At 40.8% G+C, this 27,549-nt stretch overlaps 1 protein-coding gene across 2 annotated transcripts in view; it reads right to left on the reverse strand.

The window, feature by feature from the left end:
* The window catches only part of slc9a7 (solute carrier family 9 member 7), a gene marked incomplete at its 5' end in the record, with an annotated part of 38,674 nt that overhangs the window by 9,368 nt on the left and 1,757 nt on the right, over positions 1-27,549 (reverse strand). Inside the window, 12 exons of one of the 2 annotated variants that reach the window (XM_080032110.1) lie at positions 307-370; positions 10,356-10,509; positions 10,992-11,103; positions 11,388-11,501; positions 13,350-13,438; positions 14,555-14,660; positions 15,185-15,326; positions 17,317-17,422; positions 17,847-17,959; positions 20,655-20,731; positions 24,485-24,562; positions 24,830-25,032. In XM_080032110.1, coding sequence (XP_079888236.1) covers positions 307-370; positions 10,356-10,509; positions 10,992-11,103; positions 11,388-11,501; positions 13,350-13,438; positions 14,555-14,660; positions 15,185-15,326; positions 17,317-17,422; positions 17,847-17,959; positions 20,655-20,731; positions 24,485-24,562; positions 24,830-25,032 — 1,358 coding nt within the window. Of the gene's footprint in view, positions 1-306; positions 400-10,324; positions 10,510-10,991; positions 11,104-11,387; positions 11,502-13,349; positions 13,439-14,554; positions 14,661-15,184; positions 15,327-17,316; positions 17,423-17,846; positions 17,960-20,654; positions 20,732-24,484; positions 24,563-24,829; positions 25,033-27,549 lie in introns of both variants that reach the window. The other variant, XM_080032109.1, reaches the window with a different exon arrangement.

Consider the following 27,549-nt stretch of genomic DNA (forward strand, 5'->3'; position numbering starts at 1 on the left):
ATGACAACACTGCCTCATAGCAGTGGGGACAATGCATCTTAACCTAGCAGACCAGACTCATCACCATCATAAATGAATAATTATGGCAAAGTGACTGAAAAGCCTATTGCACAAGTACCGGTGCAATTTATGCTTCTGCCGTCTCGCTCAGCAAATTCACAACTATTCTTATTTCTCTAAACCTGCTGACTGCGCTCCTCATTGGCACGAAATTGGGGAAGCAGAAGTGTTTCGACAGTGAGAGCAGTGTCTACTAAAATAAATTTAAAAATAGAAAAAAAAAAGAGTTCTGAGAGAGATCCTCACCCCCTGTAAAACCTGGAAGCTGTCTCCACAGGGCTGCTGGTCCTGATCCGGGTCCACGCCCACCCTGAAACATAGAGATATAGGAGAAAGATACTGTAAGTAATACTGCAAATGTAAGTAAATACAGTGTAAATACAGATCTCTCATTACATTGGTCCATTTCATCACTCTAATTGGCCCAGCTGATTGTGTTTACCTGCTCGATTTAAGCAATGCAGCTCAGGGTTCACAAACTTTTGCAAATACAAGAGTTCGTAAATCATTTATTTGATCTGTTTTAACAATTGATTTACGGAAAAGAAAAATTATGAATTGATAAATACACATCTGTTATTTCATATAAAAAATACTGGTAGTATTGATAAAAATGAATAAATAAATAATAGTTCAAATAAATAAAATTCCAAAAGGCTCAAGGGGTTCACATACTTTCAAGCAGCACTGTCAGTGTAAATGACTGCAAACCACTGTAATGAATGTGAGTAGACCAGGCTATATATGGTCAGATGCCAGTCAGCGGTATTTGTCAGCGCCTTATACTGTACGTCTTTTGATTTCCCTTCTTATGCACACTCAGCACTTTGACACAGAAATGATTCTTTCATCTTTGTTTCTGTGACTCCCACACCTGCTCAAGGAAGATCTGTTCTCTTTGTGGCTTTGAAAAGCCTCACACACACACACACACACACACACACACACACACACACACACACACACCCAAGTGTTTGCACCCAATCACAGAGTTTACATTGCAGAGCCATTTGTATAATTCAGTGTAAAGCAGATGAGGAAGAGATTTAGGAGAGTTTATACCTTTTTTTGGCTTGCGACGCGAAAACACAAAACCGCAAGTGTGTAAACAAGCTAGATGTACGCTGTATGGGAAATACCCCTCAAGTCACCCCTGACCACGTGACCCAGAGACATCTCAGCCTGAGAGGAACTAAAAGAACTGCTAGGTGAGAGAGGTATGTGTGACTGTGCTTGACATCACAATTACAAGCTGTGTTTTCATATCCTTCTGTTAAACCAAACCAGATTTAACTAGTTAACATAGATCTAAAACCTACCCCTTTGCAAAATTAACATCGTTTTGGTCAATGGAGAATTAATGCAACACATGGTTAACTTCACTTTTAATTTGTTATGTTACTGTTGATTTATTTATGCAAAATAAAATAAGGTTACTTTGAGCCAACACGTTTGAAACAACAAGTGTCACCTTCTAACTATCTCAGTTGTTGAGTTAGTTCTACAAATTCAAAAAAGTTCAAAAAAGCGCTAGATTGATTTGAACAGTTTCCAACTGAACCATATTTTAGTAGAAATATATACTGTCAACATAAGACATAACACTGGGCCAAAACAAGCTCTTCTTGGGTTTGATTGGTACTGGGCAGTTTTTTATTTATTTATTAACAATATTTGTTTAAATTAGATTTGTTGTTTTGTTGACCAGTGTGGAACAAACGTCCAGTGAAAAACAAACTGGCACTTTTTAGTTTCTGGAATAAACTCAGTGTAATGGATTTTTATTATTATTTCATATCAGATGTATTGTCAATTCGTTCATTTTCTAATAAGTAGTTTGAACTACTTGTCCTAAGCAGCTTTAGTGAACTAAACTAGATTCCTCCCAAGGGTAGCTTGGCTCTAGTTCAACTTCTTCCATTGCAAAGTCATTGGTAGTTTGTTTGAAAAGCGATGCTGAAAAAGTGGCTTTCCCAACACTGGCACTGGGTAAATGGTAACCAAGTTTACAGTAGTGTCTGCGCTACATTCAACCAAATTGGGTCAATTTTGAAAAACTTCGCCGGCCTATTTCTTGGCCAGGTGCAGTCACTTATTAATTGGTTTCCCCTTTTCTCCAGTCTTTGTGCTACGCTCAGCTAACCAGCCAGACAGTAGCGTTACATTTAGCGTACACATGACATGAGACATGTGAGGGAACATTCTCATCTGACTCTCGGCAAAACAAATTCTTCCAAGAAATTGGATTTCTCACAATGCCGAACCAATTTCTTTGAAGTCAGTTGCTGCACATATTTTCAGTCTTGTGAGCTGGACATTAGTAATCCCCCCTGGTGTCTGTTACCAACTGAGGAGGATTACACTTACTACACAAGCAGATGTTAAAGGGGCACTTTTAATTCACATAAGCTCTAGAGAGAGAGTCTAATGCTTGTGGAAAGAGGCCATGCAGAGCAGAGATGTGTTGCCTTTCATGGCTACATCTGACACTGTACAGTGGGAGGTGTAACTAAGGTGTACGGGGTTATCTTTAGACTTTTCAACTTCAGATGAAAATATCCAGTCGGAGTACATTAGAAACTGCACGTGTTCTTTCTGCTGTCTGCAGGATCCAGCTGCCGTCAAGGACTTTCTCCTCTTCTCTCAAGCACACACACACACAGGATCTCCAGGGAGTGGAGGTTGCACGGAAGTCCAGGAGCGTGCTAAAACAAAGAGGCTGCTGCCGCTGCTTCAGGAAGGATCAGAGATTAGGACAGATCTGCTAGAGAGAGGGGAGCCAGGCACAGCCCAGCACACATTTCCTCTGATAAGAAACAGTATAGACCCCGGTCACACACACACACACACACACACACACACACACACACACACACACACACACACACACACACACACACACACACACACACACACACACACACACACACACACACACACACACACACACACACACACACACACACACACACACACACACACACACACACACACACACACACACACACACACACACACACACACACACACACACACACACACACACACACACACACACACACACACACACACACACACACACTTCTGGAAGAGACATTCCACTGACTTCACTTCACCAACTAACCGTAAATCCTAATTTTAACAGTGTTGTACAAAACACTCATAGAAGGAGAGCCAATCATATTACAAAAGGTCCCACACAGCCCCTGCATAAGTATTTCCTGCTACTAGCATCAGGCAGCCGCTATGCAGTCCCCCATAGCCAAGAAAAACTATTATAAAAACAATCCCACTGCCATAAACATCTTAAATGAAAGGTAATGTTCCACAAACCCAGATAAACACAATGCCACTTTGCACATAGTGGTATATTGATATGTTGGTCCTGTCTTAATTATTTTTTATAAGGTATTTTATTATGTTTCTAGGAACACATGTTGTATGTTTACTGTCCGAGTATGTTTTTCACTCTAGGTCGTATGAGTCACATCTAAGAATAGTTTACTGAATATAAATTCAAAAAAAATCCCTCCTCTACTTAAATCTCTCAAATACAGTCATATGAAAAAGTTTGGGAACCCCTCTCAGCCAGCATTATAATTGACTCTGCTTTCACACAAAAAAGATAAAAGTGGTATGTCTTTCATTTACCAGGAACAGCTAAGTACTGGGATGTTTTCCAAACAAAGATTTTTTGAAAAGCAGTATTTAGTTTTATGAAATTAAATAAAATGTGAAAAACTGGCTGTGCAAAAATATGGGAACCCTTGTGGTCTTGCTGATTTTAATGCATGTAACAGCATGTAAAACTGAGGACTTTAAACACAAAATTGGTTGGATTATGTTGTTAAGCCTTGAACCTCATATAAAGGTCTGTTTAATCATGATAAAAGGTATTTTAGGTGCCTAAATGCAAGTTCCACTTCTCTTTGACTCTCTGCAGAAGTGAGACAGAATGCGATCATCAAAACAGCTCCCAAAAGATCTTAAAAACAAAGATTATTCATTGTCATGGTTTAGCGGAAGGCTACAAGAAGCTTTCCCAAAGGTTTAAATGGTCAATTTCTACTGTAAGGAAAGTTGTCAGGGAATGGAAGGACACAGGCACAGTTGCAGTTAAACCCAGGTCTAGCAGACCAAGAAAAGTACAAGAGCGGCATATGCGGCGGATTGTGAGAATGGTTGCACACAACCCAAAGATCACCTCCAAAGACCTGCAAGAACATCTGGCTGCAGATTGTGTATCTGTACATGGTTCTACAATTCAGTGCAATTTGCACCAAAACATCTGTATGGCCGGGTGATGAGAAGGAAGCCCTTTCTGCGCCCACACCACAGATACAGTTGCATGGAGTATGCAAAAGCTCATTTAGACAAGCCAGCTTCATATTGGAAGAAAATGCTTTGGACTGATGAGACAAAAATTAAGTTATTTGGTCTTTATAAAAAGCAGATGTTTTGGTGCAAATTGCGCTGAATTGTTGAACAATGTACAGATACACAATCTGCAGCCAGATGTTCTTGTAGGTCTTTGGAGGTGATCTGTGGGTTGTGTGCAACCATTCTCACAATCCTCCACCTATGCCGCTCCTGTTTTTTTCTTGGTCTTCCATGCCTGGGTTTAACTGCCACTATGCCTGTGTCCTTCCATTTCCTGACAACGTTCCCTACAGTCGAAATTGACAATTGAAACCTTTGGGAAAGCTTCTTGTAGCCTTCCCCTAAACCATGACAATGAACAATCTTTGTTTTTCAGATCTTTTGGGAGCTGTTTTGATGATCCCATTCTGTCTCACTTCAGCAGAGAGTCAAAGAGAAGTGCAACTTGCATTTAGGCACCTAAAATACATTTTCTCATGATTAAACAGACATTTATATGAGGTTCAAGGCTTAACAACATAATCCAACCAACTTTGTGTTTAAAGTCATCAGTTTTACATGCTGTTACAGGCATTAAAATCAACAAAACCACAAGGGTTCCTATATTTTTGCACAGCCAGTTTTTCACATTTTATTTTATTTCATACAACCAAATACTGCTTTTCAAAAAATCTTTGTTTGGAAAACATCCCAGTACTTAGCTGTTCCTGGTAAATTAAAGACATACCACTTTTATATTTTTTTTTGTGAAAGCAGAGTCAATTATAATGCCGTCTGAGAGGGGTTCCCAAACTTTTTCATATGACTGTATTCATCAAGAGCCATTTTGTATTGAGTAAGATGCAAAGCAATCAAACCATAGTAAAACAAAAGAAAAATGGAGGAACCATCATCATGACACGGCCCTCTGTGACTTTTCTTACCTTCCTCTTTTGCACATGCTTTCCAGATCAAGTCACACATGACCGCGGCGCTGCCTCTGGGGAACAGTGTGTGTGTGTGTGTCTGTGTGTGTGTGTGTGTGTGTGTGTGTGTGTGTGTGTGTGTGTGTGTGTGTGTTTTGTTTTTTGCACCGCGGTGTGACAAAACGGGTGGGACAGTCCAGGGAGACACAATGTAAAGAGACAAGAGTCACATCACCCAGAGAAAGTTCTAAACAAAGCCCTTCATCGTGCCAAAGCAGCAGCACCTCCACAAAACCTACTGGTCCTAAAATACGGCCTCGGAAGAATCTAAATATAATAAAAAAAAATAAAAAAACAGAGCTCCCCATTGTGAGAAAAACCAGAAGTAAACATTGAAAAGGAAAGATTCCCGTCTGAAGCAACCACACACTTTCCCAACACCAGTTACTGTCACGTTTGTGCGTCATTTCGCCCCACGTTCACATACAGCACCTGAAGTACTCCCTCTGTCCACACTGACGTCGCTCCTTCTGCCACGCTTTGCCATCCCCAACGCTGTGGCATCACAATCACACACACACACACACACTCAGTATCAAGTATTAGGTGGTATATGATTTGATTTGATTCGAATATTTTATTATTGTGTCATGCATTAGCATGCCCAGTCCAGTAGGGCTTACAAGACACCATTATAAAACACAGACAGACCAAAAACCAAAAATAGATGCTAAACAATACTAACATTAATGATATAAACCATCCTGACGTTTCATCCAGGCTTTAGAAACAAAAGAGGCTTTAACTTATAAACATTAAAGGTAAACAAACATTCCATCCATGGTATATTTGGCTTGTTGTATTCATATGAGAAAACTGGAATGTTCACAGGGCAAAAAGCAAACAACTCTCACATACAGTATGATCTTAGATACAGACTATACCTACTGTATGTCAATTCTCAGGGAGCAAAGTTCTCCATGTTTTTCACGCTGTACATATAGAGGTTTTGAGGATCATAATGCATGATGTCACAGACAGTGTCAGTGCACGTAAACAGGAGTTTAAGCCGATAACAGAGACCACTCCGTAATCATAAAATCCTAATAATACTAAATGGCAACAGTCTCGACCAAATATGATCCTCTGTTTTTTAGGGACATGCACTAATCCTTGGACCTGGCACAGAGGCTGGGCAGATGTTTCGGCCTGCACATGAAAAAAAAAACGCTGGATGTAATGGCTAACTTTAGACTTCCTGTCCTCCACACGATTCAACTGCTTTCAGCACTTTCTCTAACTTCACCTTTATTCAGTGCTGACACTTCAAATAAGACATTCTTCCAGCACTTCTGTTTTAACTTCTAAGCCAGCTTCAAGGCAACACTAACTGTATTGTACAAGCTTATTTCATTAATTTTTTTTTAGTTCCTCCAGATGTTTCAAGTGTTTTAAGCTGAAAAAGCCAGTTTATTCAGTTACGAGAATATACCTTAGAAAAAATGTCACTTCTCTGACAAACCCAAGGTGACATAGGGCACTTTTAAGTTCTCAAAAGATCCAAATGAAAAGCAACAAAAGCTATGGTTGCGTTCCGAATCGCATACTCTTTCTTTTTTCTATTCTACATACTACATCCGACGATAAAAATAATCTAGTTAGGATGCAGTAGGCATACTATTGGGACATACATTTCTCTCTTATTTCATCATAACATTGCGCCTTGATCTTGCCTCTTGCTTTTATATCCGTCGCATCCCCGTTTGTTTTCATATGGAGGCTTCGTCGATGTTACGTCACTTCACGTGCGCACTGGATTGTGGGTCAGAATCGCCCAAATAGGATGCACTTTTCAACACTAACAATCTTGGCCGCATGAAGTAGGACATCCGGGTACTTCTAACCATCCTAAATCTGGCCACAAGAATCGGGACATCCAAAATCTTTTTTCTACATACTATATAGTAGAAAGTATGCGATTCGGAACGCAACCTATGTTTCCCTAAATATGCTCATTAGCCTTTATAAATGAAGACAAATCTTTCCAATGAACTCAGCAAACCCCTACTATAGATTACGTAAGAGCATCCACAGTGGAGATGACAGATTAGTAGCTCTTCCCTAACCCAACAGAAGCACATCGGCCTTTCCCTCCCTCCCTCCCTCCCTCCCTCCCTCCCTTCTATCCGGGATCCGACTCCTCCTCCTCCCAGCATTGAAAGTGTTCCCCTCAATAAATAACAGTCTCAATGTAGGCACATAACCAGAGGAGGAGGACACTAGGATCTGGGAGCACGGCTGATATATCCGCCTGCCATGCGCAACATGTACCGGTTGCTATGGAGATGACGAGTTCACGGGGGAGATTTTTTGGCAGCGCTCGAAAAAAAAAATACTCCAGCAAGCACAATAGTTAGTAGCTAAGTCTAGGCCAGAGGAGGAGGCATTGCTCATATTAAAACAGAGGCTGTTCACTCGGCTGCTGTCGCTCGCACACACACACACACACACACACACACACACACACACACACACACACACACACACACACACACACACACACACACACACACACACACACACACACACACACACACACACACACACACACACACACACACACACACACACACACACACACACACACACACACACACACACACACACACACACACACACACACACACACACACACACACACACACACACACACACACACACACACACACACACACACACACACGCAGTGGCCCATAATCCTCTTTGTCATGACAAGTGGCAGCAGCTCCCAGTGCATCATGGTAGGACAAAAATAAGAGCGCTAAATGCCACCACAGCACCAGTCCTGATGACTCGCTCGGTGACATATCCACCGTAGATGTAACATCTCCTCAGGATCTGGACTGTTAAAGAGAGGGCGTTTGTGGGTTAACTACTAGCCTATGAGAGTGAAGCACCTATAGTAGAAATAGGCTGGTGATGTATATAGGCTATTCAAAGATGTAGCCTAACTGATGTGATTTAGAAAGCTGTGGATGGAGGAAGCAAAGTGGAGAAACTCTATAGCCCCATCTCCTGGACAACACAAACCACCATAGACCACTACAGCACACAATATATGAAGTGATGTGGAGAGGAATTCAGTAGCTGTCCATTCCATAAAACGGGTGCAAACGCAGCGGAATAGGCCTTTACAGCAGCCCGGCAAAGACACAGAGCAGCAATCGCAGGAGCGGTGAATTGAGATGTAACGTCTTGATTATTTTTTAAGTGTAACTAATATAGGGGAATTAAATGTTTATCTGTTTGGCTGTGTGTCGGTCCGTCCTTTTACTATTAATATTCTGAAACACTGAAATAGATACAAGAAATGAAATAGGCCTACCATTTAAAGGTGCAGTGTGTAATATGACATCATCAAGAAAGTTCTACAAAGTTCTAGAATGCAACGCTCCCTGGGTAACCCCAACCCTTTCGAATAATAACAGAAGCTACAGTGGCCTTCAAGGACAAGAACAATTCAAAAATTTAAACAATGCACCTGATGACATTCCAACTATGACACTTTCAAGATGGCGGCACTAGGCCTTGGTCCAAAATATGCAGAAATATGGACATATATGAGACCCTTTCTAAGGAAAAAAATTATAATTAAAAAAATAAAATTCAGCTATTATGCACTAAATTAAATGTACTTATGGATATTATAATTACTTTCTACAAAATCTGCTAGGAAATAAAACCCAAAATTCTACACACTGCAGGCTTAATACATGTAAATGTGTTTTTTCCCTTTATGGTTGGATTTGGATAAGGCTTCATTTTGTAATGTGGAACTAACCTATTTATTAAGATGACGTTGAATAACAATTTATGTCATTCATAACGGCTGGGGGTAAAATTAACGAGTAGATTAAATTTGAGCTTTTGCTAAGGTTAGCTGAGGTTAGCCTATCACACTATTAGCCAGATTAGCTTTCACATCTCCTGATTGAGCTGTCCAATTGGTCGTCTCTCGGTGGCAGAGAAATTACACATTTCCGTGACATAATCATTTTTGTGTTTTGCTTTTGTAGGACAGAATGTGTCTTAAATTATTATTGCTATTTTTACTATTTTTTATTTTTTTTTCATCTTGGCTGAAATCAATGTCTCTTACTTCGTTTGCTGCTTTAAAATATTGTGTGAGTCCTGGACGTGGCTTTGAATGGAGACATGGTCATGAAAGACAATACAAAGAAAATTCCCGATATTGACCCAGACAAAAAATAAGGGAGTCTTTAGGGGAAAAAAAGCTAAAAATGAAAATTTATTTTATTCAGTGTGTCTTTCAAACACGATGCCAAATCTTTCTTAAAATAATATTATGTGAATACTTAAAATACAAACTATGAGAACTTATTTATGCAAATGAGTGTATTGCGTAATCTCTGTCAAATCACTTCCCCCTGTGAGTGAACTGTGGTTTTAATTTGGAAGATTGTTGAGGTCCCTTTTCTTTCATGGTTAGAAAAATTTTGTGAGGATTTCAGTAGGTTTATCAAATAGCAAAATGAGATTCTGGGAAGTAAGGCGCATCATAATAATACCGTGCGTTCCGAATCGCATTCTATCAACTATTTAGTATGGTAGAAAAAAGATTTAGAATGCCCCGATTCTTGTGGTCAGATTAAGGATGGTAAGAAAGACCGGGATGTCTACTACATCCGGCCAAGATTTTTAGTGTTGAAAACAGCATCGTATTTGGGCGATTCTGACCCATAATCCAGTGCGAACCTGAAGTGACGTCACATCAACGGAGCATCCATATGAAAACAAACGGGGATGTGACGAATATAAAAGCAAGAGGCAAGATCAAGGCGCAATGTTAAGATGAACTAAATAAGTAAAAGTATGTCCTAATCGTATGTCTACTGCATCCTAACTAGATTTGTTTTATCGTCAGATGTAGTATGTAGAATAGAAAAAAGAAAGAGTATGCGATTCGGAAAGCAGGGATAGTCAGCTGACCTGATGTGTAGCCAGGACAGCATGGGTGTGGTCCCGCCTCCAAAGACCCAGACCGTGAAGAAGACGATGAGCAGCGTGGTGGTGAACATCATCTGGCGAGCGTAGGTGGCCGTGTCCCGGATGGCCAGAGCGAACGCCATGGCCCCGCGCAGACCTGTTAGAGGGACACACCCATCAATCAGCCAATCACATTAGAGCCGCCACGATTGGTCAATTTAATGGAATAGTCGATCAGCAGAACATTTATCAAAAACATTAAGCACAACATTTCCTGCAACTATTTTGAACATGGGTGAATGGATGATGTCCAAAGCAAATCTGTCTCTCAGAAAGTGTGAATGGCCTTTTTTAAATCATTTGAAGGACTTGAGAATTAAAAGGTGGAGTGAGCAATTCAAGTCAAAACCAAAATGGGGGAATGTATCATCATGCTCCACTACCTGTCCGTATACTGTGTGTGCGCTGAAAATAAATCTGGTGTTAATACACAGCCTAGGCACTGTGAACGATATGTAAAAAAAATTAAATTAAAAAAAATGACCTACTGGCTTGGACTGATCGACCATAGCTAGATGAATTGCAATGAAAATACAGGTAGCATGTGTTTTTCAGTGATGAGATGAAGCTTATCCCTACCTGCAAACATCATCATGTGCTGGAAGTTCCCCTTGATCTTGTGCCTTCTACCCAGGTTGAGGAGGAAGGACAGCGGGTAAATGTTCAGAGCTCTTCCGATGAATATGGCAATCTGACAGGCGGGTCAAGGAGGCTTTGACTTGGATAGATAAAAGATGGAGAGATGCAGGAGGCAGAGGAGCTGACTGAAAGACATGAAAGGGACCCTTTCATGGTGAAAAAGGAAAATTGTAGTATGATCCGGTGTTTTTTCTGAATATAAATAGCAAAAAAAAAAACCTTAGCAGTCTCCAAGTCATCAACTTATGAACAATTCTACAGCTGTGTCCTTTTACGAGAGGGTCCCCAGTGGAAACAGAGGAATGCATGCGGCTTGCTGTGCTCTCAAAAGGATACGAAAGCCCCGATGATGAATATAGGGCTGAAAACGTGATTCTGGAAGGTGAACAGAGCCAAGCCCATGTAGGAGAAGATGAAGTTCTCAGCCAGGAAGTGAAGGACCTCAAAGAGCTGCATGGAAGATGGAATATTCATGATGAATACACAGTGGGAATAACAATACAAAAGCCTTTTGGTAGCCTTATAATATGCAAAATGCACTTTTTCATGGTTTTCAATTCAATACAACATAATATATAATATTAGGTGACCGGTGTGAAGTGAGATTCCCAAAGTATGAGAAAAAAACAACCCTCTCTCTTTTTCTTCACCTTTCTTGTTCAAATACCCCAGTCAGATGTCTCTGCCCTTATGATGTCATAAGGGGAGACACCCCTCATTACTAAACTAACTTTGCCCTACCACCACCTGTGATAAATACACCACCAGATACCCATGAATCTATTTGGCAGTGTGTCATAAAGAGCTGGCGCGCTTTGCCAAGGCCCCCATGTGGGTCTGGCCAATCAGAGCAGACTGGGCTATTTGGAAGGCAGGGCTTAAAGGGACAGCTGCTCAAATGGAGTGTTTCAGACGGAGGCTGAAAAGAGGAGATTCAGCAATGGCACTGTGGGAAGTATAAAGGTTTTTTTTGGACACTACACCATGAAAACAGTTTCTAGTAGAAACCCAAAGTACGATTTTGAATCCTAAAATGAACATAATACGTGAGCTTTAAAGTGTTAAGTGATTGAATTCTATTGAAAGTTTACCACACTGCGCTGCTTTAAAAAAACTCTCCCTGATCCTCTGAGCTGAGTGTCTCGTCTATTCCCTCACACAATCAAGAAAAGTTTTGGGAGCACTTCTCTTTTTTTTCTTTTTTTTTCTCCCTGGCTGCCATGACGATTACAGAGCTGGGCTCACTGGGCGATGGAGGCACGGCACACACCGACACGTGGAACCCACTGATGGAAATGCAAACCAGCACATGACCAACCACAGGAGGAACTTTCAACGTTCCGGTTTTAATCTAAGTGACGTATTTTTTTTTTTACCCTTGCCTATTATAAACGGCACGTGAAGCTTTTATCCGGAAGCAGAGCCTGCCAGGACGCTTGGAGCACTGATCCAAGAAGTGTCTGGCTGCGTGTCGTCTAGGTGATAATCTGCACCCTGTCCTCAAGAACTCAACCCCCCTCCCTCCTCCCCCCTCCCCCCTCTGGGAATCTGGAGCCATGTCCTCAGACAACCCACGATTAAGGTCACAGCAGGCAGGTCATTGAGCCATCTGGTAGCAGCTTCATAACATGGTAGGGGAGGTTCAAAACTGTCCAAAATAAGGTGCTGCAATACTCACTTTGTCAGATTAGCCCTAATTGCGGTTTATAAATGTATAACCATTCACTGTAAAAACGAATAAGCCCCCTAGTGTATCTTAGTGGCTCAACAAGCTGTCTTCATACTCGCCTTCAGAAAAGATTATGTTTAACCTTAAGAAGAAGCCGTTTTGTTTTAAAAAATGCTGGGGAGACGTTGTAACCTTTTAACAAGATACACCTTCTCTCATTGCAGGGCCCTTCGGAGACCTTGTTCAGCTGGGTGCCCTGCTGCAGCCTTATTAAAGTTAATACTATGACCCATGTATGTATGTAGCATGCCTATCTCATGTACTTAATAATTAAAACTAATTGTTAAGTCTGTTTTGTTTTTTTGTCAATGTATTTCTTGTATTTCTTCCTAATGTAACTGTTACAAATGTGTATATTTATCTTTTGATATGATTGCTGTCATCCTTTAAACTGTCTGCTATTATTTTGGGGGGAGTGGGAGGGTCATGTTTGATGCCGTTTGCATTGTACTGATTGTCCTCTCTCGCTGTGAAAAAAAAAAAAAAAAAAAAAAAACCTTATGAAAAAAAAAATAATAATTACAAAAAAGACTGGAATGCATGTGCAGGAAAGGGTTGGATCATGCTACCTGCTTGGAGCGCTTTGTGGACTCATCTGAGAGGTTGTTGTAGGTGTAGTGGGCCTGTGTGATGCCACAGAACAGCACAGCCACGACGCCTGGAGGACCCCACACACACACACACACACACACACACACACACACACACACACACACACACACACACACACACACACACACACACACACACACACACACACACACACACACACACACACACACACACACACACACACACACACACACACACACACACACACACACACACACACACACACACACACACACACACACACACACACACACACACACACACACACACAGCGTATCATGTCATCTGTTCATTTCATCTGCTGCATAATAATCTGTATTAAGGTCCCTGACCCATCACAATTCATTTGTATAACAGACAAATTCAGATCTCTGAGGACGTTTTAGCAGCACTTAGTTTAAACAGCTCAGACAGAATTGCATTAGTGGGCCGGCTGTTAAAAGATCTCTGTCTGGGTAAAATGCAGGAAAATTTACCTGGAAAAACCTTTGAAAAGTACTTCATTTTGAAATTGGAATTGTGGCTAAAACAAAACTAACTTTAACTTGACTCAAACGATTGCCACCTACCCTATGGATAGACAGGTTCATAAAAAAGTATTCCATGAAAAAATAGACCACCAAAACTGTGTCTTAAACGAATGAGCTTCTGTAATTGCTCATTACAGATTACCAATGTGCCTCGTCACCTTTTTGATATGAAATGAATGTGTTTTCTGTGCTTGAATAGGGCTAAGTCAGTCAAAAGCAACAGGACTTGCTTCAGGATTAGGGATTTCAAGAGAATCCGAAACCAGTCGAGTAGTTATTGACTAACAGTAGCATTTCTCCATATACAGCTCCAGAAAACAATAAGAGACCAGTCTGAATTTTTTCTTTATCTTTAAATTACTTATCTAAAATTTGGTAGAAATGTTGTCAGTAGTTTATATTATAAAACTAAAATGTTAATTTTACTAAAACATATGCCTATAAAGAGTAAAACAAGAGACACTGAACATTTGGAGTGGTCTCTTTTTTTTTCCGGAGCTGAGAATCTTGGCAGACAGTTTGTGATTGGTTTAAGTCACACAGAGAGAGAAGCCTGTCAACATTTTTAACATTTAGCTCCTCCTCCTGACTAGTCTAGTACTTAGTTCCCCAATGAGCAAACCAAGTCTGACCTGTGAACCCGCAGGCCTCAGCCAGCAGGAATGTGCTCCAGGACATGAGGAAGAACAGGGCCGTCTCCAGCAGAGGGAAACAGTGCAGCTTGGTGAACTTGGTGACGTGGGGAAGTCCAGAGTCAAAGACACATAACACTGTTTTTTGGATTCATTAAATAATCGCAAGTGTAACACTCCTAATTTCCATAGATTGTATATAAAATAATGTCCCGACAAATCTATCTGGGATATCAGACTTCAAGATATTTGGATTCTAGCCCCCCCCCCACCCCCCCAAACGGAACAAGCTGCCTCTCTCCATCTGAGTATTGCTCCCAACATGGCCTGTTTTTAGACCCACTTTAACTCATTGGCTTTTTAACTCAGACTGAGATTATTTGCTACTTGTCTATATTTTGTATACTGTTTCTCTCTGTGTATATCATAACCTGTCATTTTATTAATTTTATCTTATTTTTTATTTTCCTTTATGTATCATTTTGTTATATAATATGGTGTGTTCTGTTATTGTGATTTTCTGCATAACTGTACAGCACTTTGGTTCAACTCTGTGTGCTTTATAAATAAAGTTGGATTGGATTTGTATATTCATTTTGAGAGCCAGACGTTTTAGAGAAAAAAGGATATGAGAGCTGTGACGACGCCTGTGGCTGCACCCATCAAGAAGGAGCCGCTGAAAATCCCCAGGAAAACCCCCACGGACTTGAAGAAGGCCGATGCGTCAAACATGTGTGTGTTGGCTCCGGCGGGCTGGTAGGCCATTATAGACCTGAGAGGCAAAAGAGAATAAGAGAAAAGAAAATGTTGCTGCAGGGTACTTTGAGTATTTTTTTTCCCATTAATTAATTTATTTATTATTATTCTTCCGGACAATTACACATAATACATAATTTTCTCATTGCATATTCATACATATTACTTTGTGTTATCGTCCGAAGGGAAGCAGGAGAAGCCAAAGGCTTATCGGGTCCCGCCCCCACTGCCATAAGATTCAGATACACAGATACACAGCTACTACAGTTAGAACATTTTTTTTCTTTTTTTTTTAAGAAGATTCATTCTAATACACAGATAATTTTAGGTCTCTATTTTCCTCTCTGCCTGTGACAATGCAGATATGGCCTTGTCCATTTCTTCTCTAGTAGTCTAAACACATCTGCAACAGTATTCAAAACAGTCAGTGTGTCTGCTGACCTCGACTACAGTCCCATAACATGCAGTGTATTTACAAATTCTTCAGTCAGAGAAAGTCTTCCAATTATGAATCGGTTGTTCTGAACACACAGCTGATAATTAACATTTATCTTTCATTTGAATTTCAATAGTCACACATTCCATTAGGTTATCAATAGCAGAGCACATTGTATTTACGATTTCAAACCTTATATTTTGACACAAACCAGTTTAAATCCCTTTAGTTCAAAGTCCATGCTTTTGCCTTCTTTAATCCTCGTCCCTCCGGAATTGATCCAAATCCTCCTCCGTTTTGATTTGCACAATTTTGGCTTCTTCGGGTGTAGCTCCATTCATTTTGATGAAGATTCTTCCATCTCTCGTCCAAGTTTGTTGGACCTGTCCACATTTTTTTAACCCTCTCGCTTGGTAGGCCAGATAAGCCTTTCTCTTGGTTAAATTTTCACTCATTCCAATTTGTTCACCTTTAAGCTTTTTGCCTTGACTGAGCAGATTTATCTTATGCTTTCTACTCACAAATTTCAGAATGACAGCACGCTTTCTGGCGAATTTCCCCTTCGGGAGAAGAAAACAGGACTCCACGTTCTCTAGATCCAGATTAATGGCTTTGCTTCTCAGAAACATTGCCACTTGTTTTTCCACCGTTACATTCCCTGTATCGCCCTCTTCTTCTCCATTCCCGGCACCTGCATACGACCTTGGTTTAATATCCATTCCAGTTATTATCACATCTCTGTTTTTTGCTTGTTGTTCTTGATCATCAATTTTATCTCCAAGCTCTTTCAAGAGCTGATCTTTCTTCACATTGACGGCTTGAAGTTCCTTCAATTCGATCATCAGTGGCTTCAGACCAGCAGCAACTTTCTCTTTGATTTTTACATCAAAACGCCCAATCAATTCGTCAACAATCCCAGCCAGTTCAGCCTTCCGCACTGCTCGCTCCGTCTCCCTCTCACTTTTTATTTCTCTCTTCAAATCTGCCAACATTCCTTTCTTCAAGTCTGCCAACTGTTTTTTCATTTCTTCCGCAAAAACTTTGTCTTCCTCCATTGCCTTATCAGTGGTTTTTCCTTTTTTTGACATCTCCAGAGATTTTCAGAGATTTTTAATGCTGTGAATCTGAGTTCTCCGCTGCTCTCAAAAAATAGCTCTTCACCCTCAGCAAGCCGGAAGTGAATTAGATTTTGAATTAACATCTAATTTCCTATAATAAATTTCTATATCCATCATTTATTTATTAGTTTTTCTACCAGAATGAAATAAAAGAATGGGTTATGAACGATCCACTAGTAGTAGTCTGTGATTTCCCAACAGAGGGAGGCAGAGAGCTATCCTGTCTGTCAAGTTGGAGCATGCAGTGCAAAGCGGTGCTGCTCGGTCTCTCTCACACCTCACTGTTGAATTTCAGCCTCAGGAGGGAAAAAGAGCAGCTCGGAAAAAAGAACCAAGCAGAGAGAGAGAGAGAGAGAGAGAGAGAGAGAGAGAGAGAGAGAGACCTTTATATCGTATGGTCGGCTTTCTGCAGAAGTCGGTTAGAAGAGACACAAAAAAAAAATGGGACTCACGAGGAAAGCACAATGGCCACGGCGTCATTCATCACGCTTTCTCCAAACAGCAGCGCGTAGAGATCCCCGTCTGCGTGGAGGTCGTTAAAGATGGCCAGCACTGTCACTACACATAGGGATATAGAGAGAGAAAAATATCATCAAAAATATTTATTTTCTACATATCGTTAGCCTCATAGCATAATTGCCTAAATCATATGTACTCTACTCTACATTTACTCCATTCTTTATTTATTTATTTATTTATTATTATTCTTTCGGACAATTCCACACAATACACAATTTTCTCTTGCAAATATTCATACATCCACTCTACTCTACATCTACTTTACCCTACTCTATAACCCTTAGAATATGACTTAGGCAATTATGCTATTAGGCTAACGAAAAGTAGATGTAGAGTAGAGTAGATGTAGTAAAAGTAGAATAGAGTAAATATGATTTAGGCAATTATGCTATAAGCCTAACGATATAGAGTTACAGTATATAACATATCACATAACAGCATGTGTATCCTAACACTGTCCTACCGGGGTCTGTTGCAGAGATTACAGCCCCAAAGAACAGGCAGTCGGTGTAGTAGAACTTGTCAGTCAGCTGGCCCACCGCTTGCATCAGTTTGACCACGCCGTACATCAGATTTCTAAAAAGGCGAGGGGGGTAAAACAAAAGGTTGAAAGCATTTATTCGTAAAACACCCCCTTGAGAAGTACAGTACCGTCTCGATTAAAGGGGGGTGGGGAGGGGGGGGGTCCTTTAAGACAGAAAATATACAGCAGGCTACAACCAAATTAGACTAGACAGAAATAAAACAATACGTATCAAATGATAAGGCAGCTAAAATCAGGAGATTATTCTTAAGGCAGAGCATTGGATTTGGATTGTATCTTTCATTAGGTATTATGGACAGTTGTAGTCACAGTAGAACTGATAGCATGAGCATTTAATAGAGTCAGAGATTCTGGAGAACGCTTGTTGTCAAAATCACAAAATCAATGAATATCTCCTCATGATCCACTACTATAAATTCAGGGTTAATACACAGCCTAACGCGCCCCACACACATCCTGCGTCTACCTCTGGAGCGCGTCGCATTACCTTACTGCTGCCTCTCTCGGACTTTTCTCGGACACACATGCAACGTCTCAGCAGCTGCTGCTGCAGCGCTGCTTCTAAAAGCCCTCTCTTTCTACATAGAGTTTTCATAGATAATTCCCATTAAAAATGAAGTTCTTTCATGTCATCTATGATGCATATGATTTATATTGAGTCTGGACAGTAATCCGTGCGCCCCATTGCCATTTTTTTTCTTTTTTTTTTGCCATATTTTCGCTTGTTGGAAGTTTTATTTTGAAGGGGACACACCAGGAAATGGTGAAACTACAGCGAAAGCTGCCAGTATGAAGTCAATATGACTCTCAACAGAGTATTTCAAAAATCACTTTACTGATATATACGGGAGAGAGAGAGGGGGGTGTGGTCGGGGAAGAAGAAGGCCGTAGACACAGATAGAGCAACGGAAAACTGTTGCGCTCATCATGATCTTTTTTATTTCTTCACTATATTGGATCTCTATATGTGTCATTTATCCAAAAATGAAATGCCAGAACTAATTGAAAATTAGGTTTTAAATCCCTCGGATTTTGATTGCACAATTAAATCGTGAAATAAAGGGATTATTCGCGTATACGACTGAGGGATGTTTTATTTTGAAATAAACACACCGGGTAAACGTGTAACTAGAGTGAATGCTGCTGGTATGACTGTCAACAGAGTATTTCTCTATCAGTTAAAGCACAGAGACGCGAGAGAGACGTAACGCGCCCCACACACATCCTACCTCTACTGCGCGTCTACCTCGCGTCTGCGTCTGACTTTTGGTCACAGACTGTGAAATCAACGTAGAGCGAGCACACATCCAACCTCAGACGCACTGCTGAGGCGCGTCGGAGGCACGTCTGCAGCGACGCTCCCCTTCACCTCAGGAGGCTCGCCTATTTTTTTCTGAGAGCAGCGCGTCTCTCTCGCGTCTCTGTGCTTTAACTGATACAGAAATACTCTGCTGACAGTCATACCAGCAGCATTCACTCTAGTTACACGTTTACCCGGTGTGTTTATTTCAAAATAAAACATCCCTCAGTCGTATACGCAAATAATCCCTTTATTTCACGATTTAATTGTGCAATCAAAATCCGAGGGATTTAAAACCTAATTTTCAATTAGTTCTGGCATTTCATTTTTGGATAAATGACACATATAGAGATCCAATATAGTGAAGAAATAAAAAAGATCATGATGAGCGCAACAGTTTTCCGTTGCTCTATCTGTGTCTACGGCCTTCTTCTTCCCCGACCACACCCCCCTCTCTCTCTCCCGTATAAATCAGTAAAGTGATTTTTGAAATACTCTGCTGAGAGTCATATTGACTTCATACTGGCAGCTTTCGCTGTAGTTTCACCATTTCCTGGTGTGTCCCCTTCAAAATAAAACTTCCAACAAGCGAAAATATGGCAAAAAAAAAGAAAAAAAATGGCAATGGGGCGCACGGATTACTGTCCAGACTCAATATAAATCATATGCATCATAGATGACATGAAAGAACTTCATTTTTAATGGGAATTATCTATGAAAACTCTATGTAGAAAGATAGGGCTTTTAGAAGCAGCGCTGCAGCAGCAGCTGCTGAGACGTTGCATGTGTGTCCGAGAAAAGTCCGAGAGAGGCAGCAGTAAGGTAACGCGACGCGCTCCAGAGGTAGACGCAGGATGTGTGTGGGGCGCGTAAGGTCTGTAAACTGGCATGTTGCTAGCTACAGTGGGCCCCTAGCTATACGGTTTACATACACATTTGTTTACATACCAGTTTACAGTGCCTAGGCTGTGTGTTAACAATGGATTTTCTGGGGGGGATTCACAGTACAGACAAGTAGCAGTCCGTGAGGAGATATTCACTGATTCTAGAAAAAGCGATTTTGACAAGAAGCGTTCTCTAGAATTGGTGAGTGCACATTTAAAGAAACAGAAAAGAGCTGTGTGTGTGTGTGTGTGTGTGTGTGTGTGTGTGTGTGTGTGTGTGTGTGTGTGTGTGTGTGTGTGTGTGTGTGTGTGTGTGTGTGTGTGTGTGTGTGTGTGTGTGTGTGTGTGTGTGTGTGTGTGTGTGTGTGTGTAGAGTGTCTCATATGACAAACAGAGGAAAAAGGATAATACAAACTGTTTGACGGTTCGTCACGTTGGCAACAAGCGGAGAGTAGAACAGGTGAGCTCACAACAGCAGGATTTAACCGATAAAAATTCCTGATTTTAAAAAGGTATATTTGAGTAAAACAGAAGGTCACTCACCCGATGACAAAGCATGAGATGGCAGTGCCGAGGAAGGCGTAGGTGATGATGGAGCCCAGGTTCCTGAAGAAGTGTCTCTGGCAAAGGGAGAAGGTGAAACAGATGAGGAAAGGAAAGGGCACAATGTATCTCACATAACTGTCTGTTAACACTGAAGGATTTTAAAGGTGCACTGTGTAACTTTGGGTGTGTCAAACAAGTGATCAGTTGCTAAGGGATATTCTCATCACTGAATAAACAAATTGTCCTCATGGGAAAAATTGGATGTATGGGACACTGTTTGAAGTTAAAAAAGCTACTTTAAAAAGGTTTTCATTGTTGTTGTTTTTTCCCCCAAACATATTCTTGTGTTTAATAAAATACATTTACTTTTGAATGTCGATGGTGGAATAATTCAATACTAAGAATGACATGTAGAGTTAATATGTTTTGTAAACTAACTGCAGCCTATGCAGATGTAAACAAATCCCCCTTCCCCCTAAACTGCATAGTGCACCTTTTACAAGGCTTTAAGGCCAGGACACACCAGTCCGACTACCCGAAAATGGAGATTGCCGATTCAGGGAGCTCCAGTCTTACCGTCGCGGCCGAAAAAGTGCAAAGAACACACCAAACCGACTGCTGACTGTCCGTACGCTCTGCGCTTGCGCGGGACGTAATGTCTCCATAACAGCAGGTGGCGCTAATCTGTATTGGCCCGAAAAAATACGGAAGCCGGAAATGATGGGACGGCTCTCTAGACCATAAACATAGATAGAAATACGTATTTATATTTATGGACCATAAAGAGCACAATTTTTAGCAGAGAGTGTCGAGCATGGTGTCGAGCAGTCAACAAGGGTTGATGCATGTGAGTATTCGCTGAACGAAACAAACAAACACATTAAAACAATGGCTAACTGTTGTTAGCTGTTTGTGCTACCCGCCTCACTTCCGGGCTTCACTGATTCGCTAGCCCTCCACCAATCAAATTGCTCCAACTGAAAGACTGCCCGCCGCCAATTGAACATGTTCAATCGGCTCAAAAGAAGCCCGACGACATCTACGACGGCCGATTTCACGGCACACACCAAACAGATTTGTATCCCCGCCCCCTCCCGACTCTACGACGGCGATTATCGGGCCGGTGTGTCCGGGCCTTTAGTAACAGTGACTTTTTGTCAAGCAGGATTATAAACAAAATAAACTCTTTTGTAAGACAAGAAAAGGAACCACAGCTAAGCAGCCCCCTCCCCTACCCCCCCCCCCCGCCCCCCCCCCCCCCCCCCCTACACACACACACACACACAACTCTCTCTGTGCAGTCAGGAAGAAACACAAACGCTGATTCAGATCTTTCAAGGAAACGTGCCTTTTCCCCTTTTCAGTGACTGCCAGGGCCAGGGGGGATTTTGATTTTTTGCGTGAAATAAAATAGTCAACCAGAGAGGAGGAAGAAAACGCTGTGCTGATAATGTTCAGGATGTAAATGACAGGTCTCTAGTGGCGGCACAGTTAGATTACGAAATGGATAATTATGCCAATTGACATTTGCACATCAGTGGTTTTGCTATCATCTGATCTACAGCAGATGATTGACTGAACAGAGGGGCACTAAACACACTTCTTGTTCAGAGAGCTGAGGCTGTTGGCATTGTGCTTAGGATCAACTGCAACAGATGATTCAGTAGAAAAAGGCTAACATGGGGCTAACAACCCCCTTCTTCCTGTTTCCTGGTGTTTGACTCAGCAAATTCCATGTAGAAATCGAATTTAACTGAAAAAACAAAAGAAAAGACCTCTCGCTGGTGGCCAAAGCCTGGTTAAGTTTCATAGGTTGAAGGTAGAGTCAGTAGAGAATGTTTGTTGTCCATATCTCTTTTTGTCAAAATCAGTGATCTAAAATCCAGCGTTAATACATAGCCTAAGCTCTGAAAAAGTGCATGTTGCTAGCTACAGTGGGCCCCTTTTGTTTACATACCATTTTACAGAGCCCAGGCTGTGTTTGAACACCAGATTTTTTTTTCAGCACACACACACACAGTAGTGGATCGTGACGTGAGGAGATATTCACTGAGTTGAAAACAGAAGGGATTTTTACAACAATTGTTCTCCAGACTCACTGACCCCGCCGATAATAAATTAATCTATAAAGACACTCACTATTAGCTAAAGCCCAACCAAACATATAGTAAATATTAACACGACTGAAGCTTTGTCCCAAATACATACTGCATACTAATGGTAAGCAGGCTTTAAGTGTTTGGTGTGTTCCAACTAAAGTCGCCGACTAAGTAAGTTACATTTTTGAATGTGCTGTTGATGGACACTGTTACCCCACAATGCAATGCACAAAGAGAAAGGACAGGGAGTAAATATCAATTGTGGGTGGTGAAAAAAATACGGCAATAAAGATCTTTGTAAACAAATAATAAGTATAAATTTGGCTCTACAAGAGCTTACAGCTAACATGCTCTTGACGGCCATGCTAACATGCATGATGTTAAACAGCAGACTGAATATTGCGGCCTTTGTAGTGGATGTGAGCATGATAGCATTTGCTAATTAGCACTCAACACAAGTCAGGGGAACGCCAATAGTTATTATAATTCTTCCAGAGGTGTATGAGGTGCTGTTTAGGTGCATGCGTTATTGATACTAATAACGCATGCACAAACACTATTTTTTTTTGCACATAGGCTACACATAAAAAGCATGCACAAACACCACTCCCACCGCACACACACTACTTTTCTACACACAAACCACTTTTTTTTTGCATACACACATAAAAAGCGTGCACAATTCACACACACACAACTTTTTCTAGCAAAACGTTTTGTGTGTGTGCAGCTAAAAAGTTGTTTCTGTTCCAAAAGCTGAAGGCAATATATCCAAGAGAGGAGAAATCATAGTCTCAATGTATTGGATCAGCCAACACTAGCATCCCTAGGGCCGCGCTGCTAGCATGGCTCAAAGCAGGATTCAAACTCTGTTGCTTCACTATAACTCACAGTCAGATCCTTAGAATATGCTCTGCACAGTAGCAAAGCAAAGGCCTTTCCCCCCTTATCTATCTGACTCTTCCTTGATATCACGTGTCCCTGTACAACCAGATAAGGTTTCTCTTCAATAGGAACATACTGTAGATCAGGTGTCACCAGCTGTCTAAACATATTTCGCTCTCCATTATTTCACCTCTACTACAGACGTACTATCCTCCAATACTCACACATCGTTAGCCTCATAGCATAATTGCCTTAATCATATTTACTCTACTCTACTTTTACTCTACATCTACTCTACTCTACATCTACTTTTCATTAGCCTAATAGCATAATTGCCTAAGTCATATTTTAAGGGTTATAGAGTAGGGTAAAGTAGATGCAGAGTACATTTAGAGTAGAGTAGATGTGGAGTAAAAGTAGAGTATAGTAAATATGATTTAGGCAATTATGCTATGAGGCTAACGACATGAAAAACACCACCTGCCGTAGATAGAACTCTCTCGCACCAGTAAAATAAAGTGATGGATTAATAATGAAAGCATTCCCTGAATCAAACCAATGTGTTGCTCTACAATCAGTGAAAAAGCAGAAACAACTTGGCATCAGCGGTTGGCTAGGGTTAAAGAGGAAACGAAAGACATCTGCTGTGGACTTCCCCCCTCAAGAGGGCCACTCGTGGTCAGAAAACACTGAACACTGTGGCGGCCAGTCCAATAATGAGACAGCCGTTTGTGGCAGCACACATGTGTGCACCTGGCCACACAGCAACAGATATTATCATCCTCTCACTGTGCATACATTCATACAAATTCAAGTGTTTGGATTTCACATGTGACGTCTCACCTTCTTCAGACTGTAGCCGGCGTGGAAAATAATAGGAGGCAGCAATATGTTGAAGAAGACTTCAGGGTCAAAGGTCACCTGGAAAAAAAGACGATATATAAATATTTAAAAAAAGAGGGGTTAACCAGGTAAATTTGGCAAATGCAGAACTGAAGAACTGTTGGTATACACACGCACACAGACACACATCCGCGCACGCACCCACACACAGACACACACACACACAATATATATATATATATATATATATATATATATATACTGTATATTAAAAAAAAGAAAGGTTAACCTGGTAAATTGGGAAAATGCAGTACTGAAGAACTGCTGAGATATTGAGAGCCTTACCTTGCGCAGCATATCATTCTGCTCCACATTGTGAATCTCTCTGGAGTTGATCTCTCCTTTCAGGGTGTACTCAAAGAACTTGCCGCTGACATTGAGCAGCAGGGTGCTGACCGGCCCCTCCTTGAGCATGCAGCTCGGGGGGGTCTTCTTGTGGTAGCTGGTGGCAGGGATGCCGTACCGCAGGATCACACCTACCAGCAGACCTGTGGAAACCAAGACGTTAAGAAATTATTACACATGAAATACATAGTTTAATCAAAAATCGATACAGCAATATGTCGTTTTATGAATTTTTGTGATGTCTGTATCTTATCGTCAGCTCAAAATATATTTTTAAGAAAAATAAATACAGTTTTACATGGGCTTGTGAACTACAACATCCGCTCCTGTCCCGCACATGTCACAGTACGGCTAGGTGCCTGAAATTGCTTGGTTTTGATTTTGAATTTAAATTGTCGGCTGAATTTTCAATATAGTGTGCTACGATATAATAAGACCACCCAGATCAAACACAGCAACTTGTATTTCTGCTCTGTTTTAGCATTTTGAATGAACTATTTGGAATACCACAATGTTTCACAATATACATCGTATCGCGATGTATTGTGATAATATGCATATCGTATCGTGAAGTCCTTGCCAATACCCAGCCCTAAGTTTTAGACAGTTTCCATGGGCACAGGCTAAGTTAATGTATGTGGGGCAAAAAAAATCTACGAACCCCCCCCCCCCCCAACCATAAAGGCATTCAAGCTTATCTAGTCAATTGCTCAAGGCTACATCATTTTACCAGGTGCTTCTGCTTTACAAGCCCAGGAGGACCCAGCAGTGACACACAGAGAGCGGCAGAGCAAAGGAAGAAAGATGGTGGAGATGTTATCAAGCAAAAGCTTATGGGGGAGATCTAAAAAGCCACGCAAGCCAGGGATGAGGCAGGCACAGAGAGGGCATAAATCCTCCAGTCAGACAGCAGTTATCTGCAGAAGACACAGCCAAGCAAAGCCGCCAGCACTGCGCTCCATCTTCCCATCTAGGGTTAACCTCGTACATCAAACACACACACACACGCACACGCACACACACACCTTGACTTTTTATAAATCATTGAGAATTAAACCACCTCTCGTCTCAATTTCTTGCCAAATCAAGAGAACAGAGTTTTTAAACTCTAGGTTCTTTCCACCGGGTGAGGTGTTTTCAGACTAGGAAGTACCATTAAAAGGAGAATGAGAATTTTGTTTTCTGACAATGCAACAATACCTGCCTGACTACCCCATGTGAGTCTGCCCTGTCCTCACCCAGCAAATCAATATTGTGACAAGGTGTTATACTGGAGATGGTCCAAGAGATATATACAAACAGTGTGATCTAACTAGAGGTGGGCATAGATTAATTTTTTTTAATCTAGATTAATCTAGATTAATTTTGAAATTAATCTAGATTAAAATGTCTCATTTGAATTCATTCATAATATGCGTGTGCTCCCTAAATAATGACTCAAAGTAAGTCTTTGAGAACGTGTTTCTCAAGCCAGGTGGCGCATCAGACCAGGGGCTCATCTCCTGTTTCCAACATGCATCACAAACTGCTTGAGGAAGCTGTTCTACTATGATAATTGGTGATGAAAATAAATAATGTTCAACAAGATGTACTTGTGTTTACAAACTGTTTATTCAGTTAAACATGAACTTTGAACTGTAGGCCATAAGAGGTAACGATGAATTGTTTAGGGCTGCAACTAACGATTATTTCAATAATCGATTAATCGGTCGATTATTTTTTCGATTAATCGATGAATCGGATAAAAAAAATAAACATTTGTAAATGCTGCATCTTTATTCAAAAACTGAACATTACTTCAAATTCACAGTGCACACTGAAGTGTCAAAACACCAGGTTATTGCTCCAACGTCCCGGAACTATTAAAAGTAATATTAAATGATAAAAAATTAATAATAAACTTAACTGGGATAACACAAAAAAAACATACAATGTATGATATACATTTATACAGTATAAGGGATGTCCATGGTAAACCAGTCAACCGATAATATTTTTAACCGGTAAATACTAACGGTTAAAAAAATTAAATCATCTTAATTTCTCTCAGATGACAGGAGAGTTAATTTGTATTGATATTGATACCATTTTCAAGACTCCTTAACGATCCAAGTCTTTATTGATATCACAATTGATAATTTTCTATTATTTTGTTGAAACAGAACTTGTATTATTGCTTTAATTGCTGATATGATCATAGCTCTAGATAGGACATTAAACAGGTCATAATTCCATTCCATCTTTACTATCTATTTTATCTTGCTGGGAAAACAAGTTTCGCCAAAATCTCAAATTTCTTTTTTTTTGTGTTGCATTTGAACACATCAATCATATTACTGAGCCGGCCTGAACACATCACAGTTGACATGTTTGCTACTTTTTTTAAGCTAACTAGCTTTATATCCTTCCGATTTTAACATGGATTTAAAATCTGGATCACTATTTTTAACTGACGGGACTTTCTACACCGTTCGGTTGTATGATTACTGCCGCTGCATTGAATGACTGTTGATGCGCCGATGCCGATTCTCCGAGCACGTCTGCACACCGTCTGCAGCAGCAGCTGACAGAGTTTTTTTGGACTAGACGGATACTGAGTTGATGGAGTTTTTTTTAACCCAAAGAAAGCAAAGGTACAACACTTTTATATAGGCCTGCAG

The sequence above is a fragment of the Ammodytes marinus genome (genome assembly GCF_949987685.1).
Source record: "Ammodytes marinus genome assembly, chromosome: 8".
Lineage (NCBI taxonomy): Eukaryota > Metazoa > Chordata > Actinopteri > Uranoscopiformes > Ammodytidae > Ammodytes > Ammodytes marinus.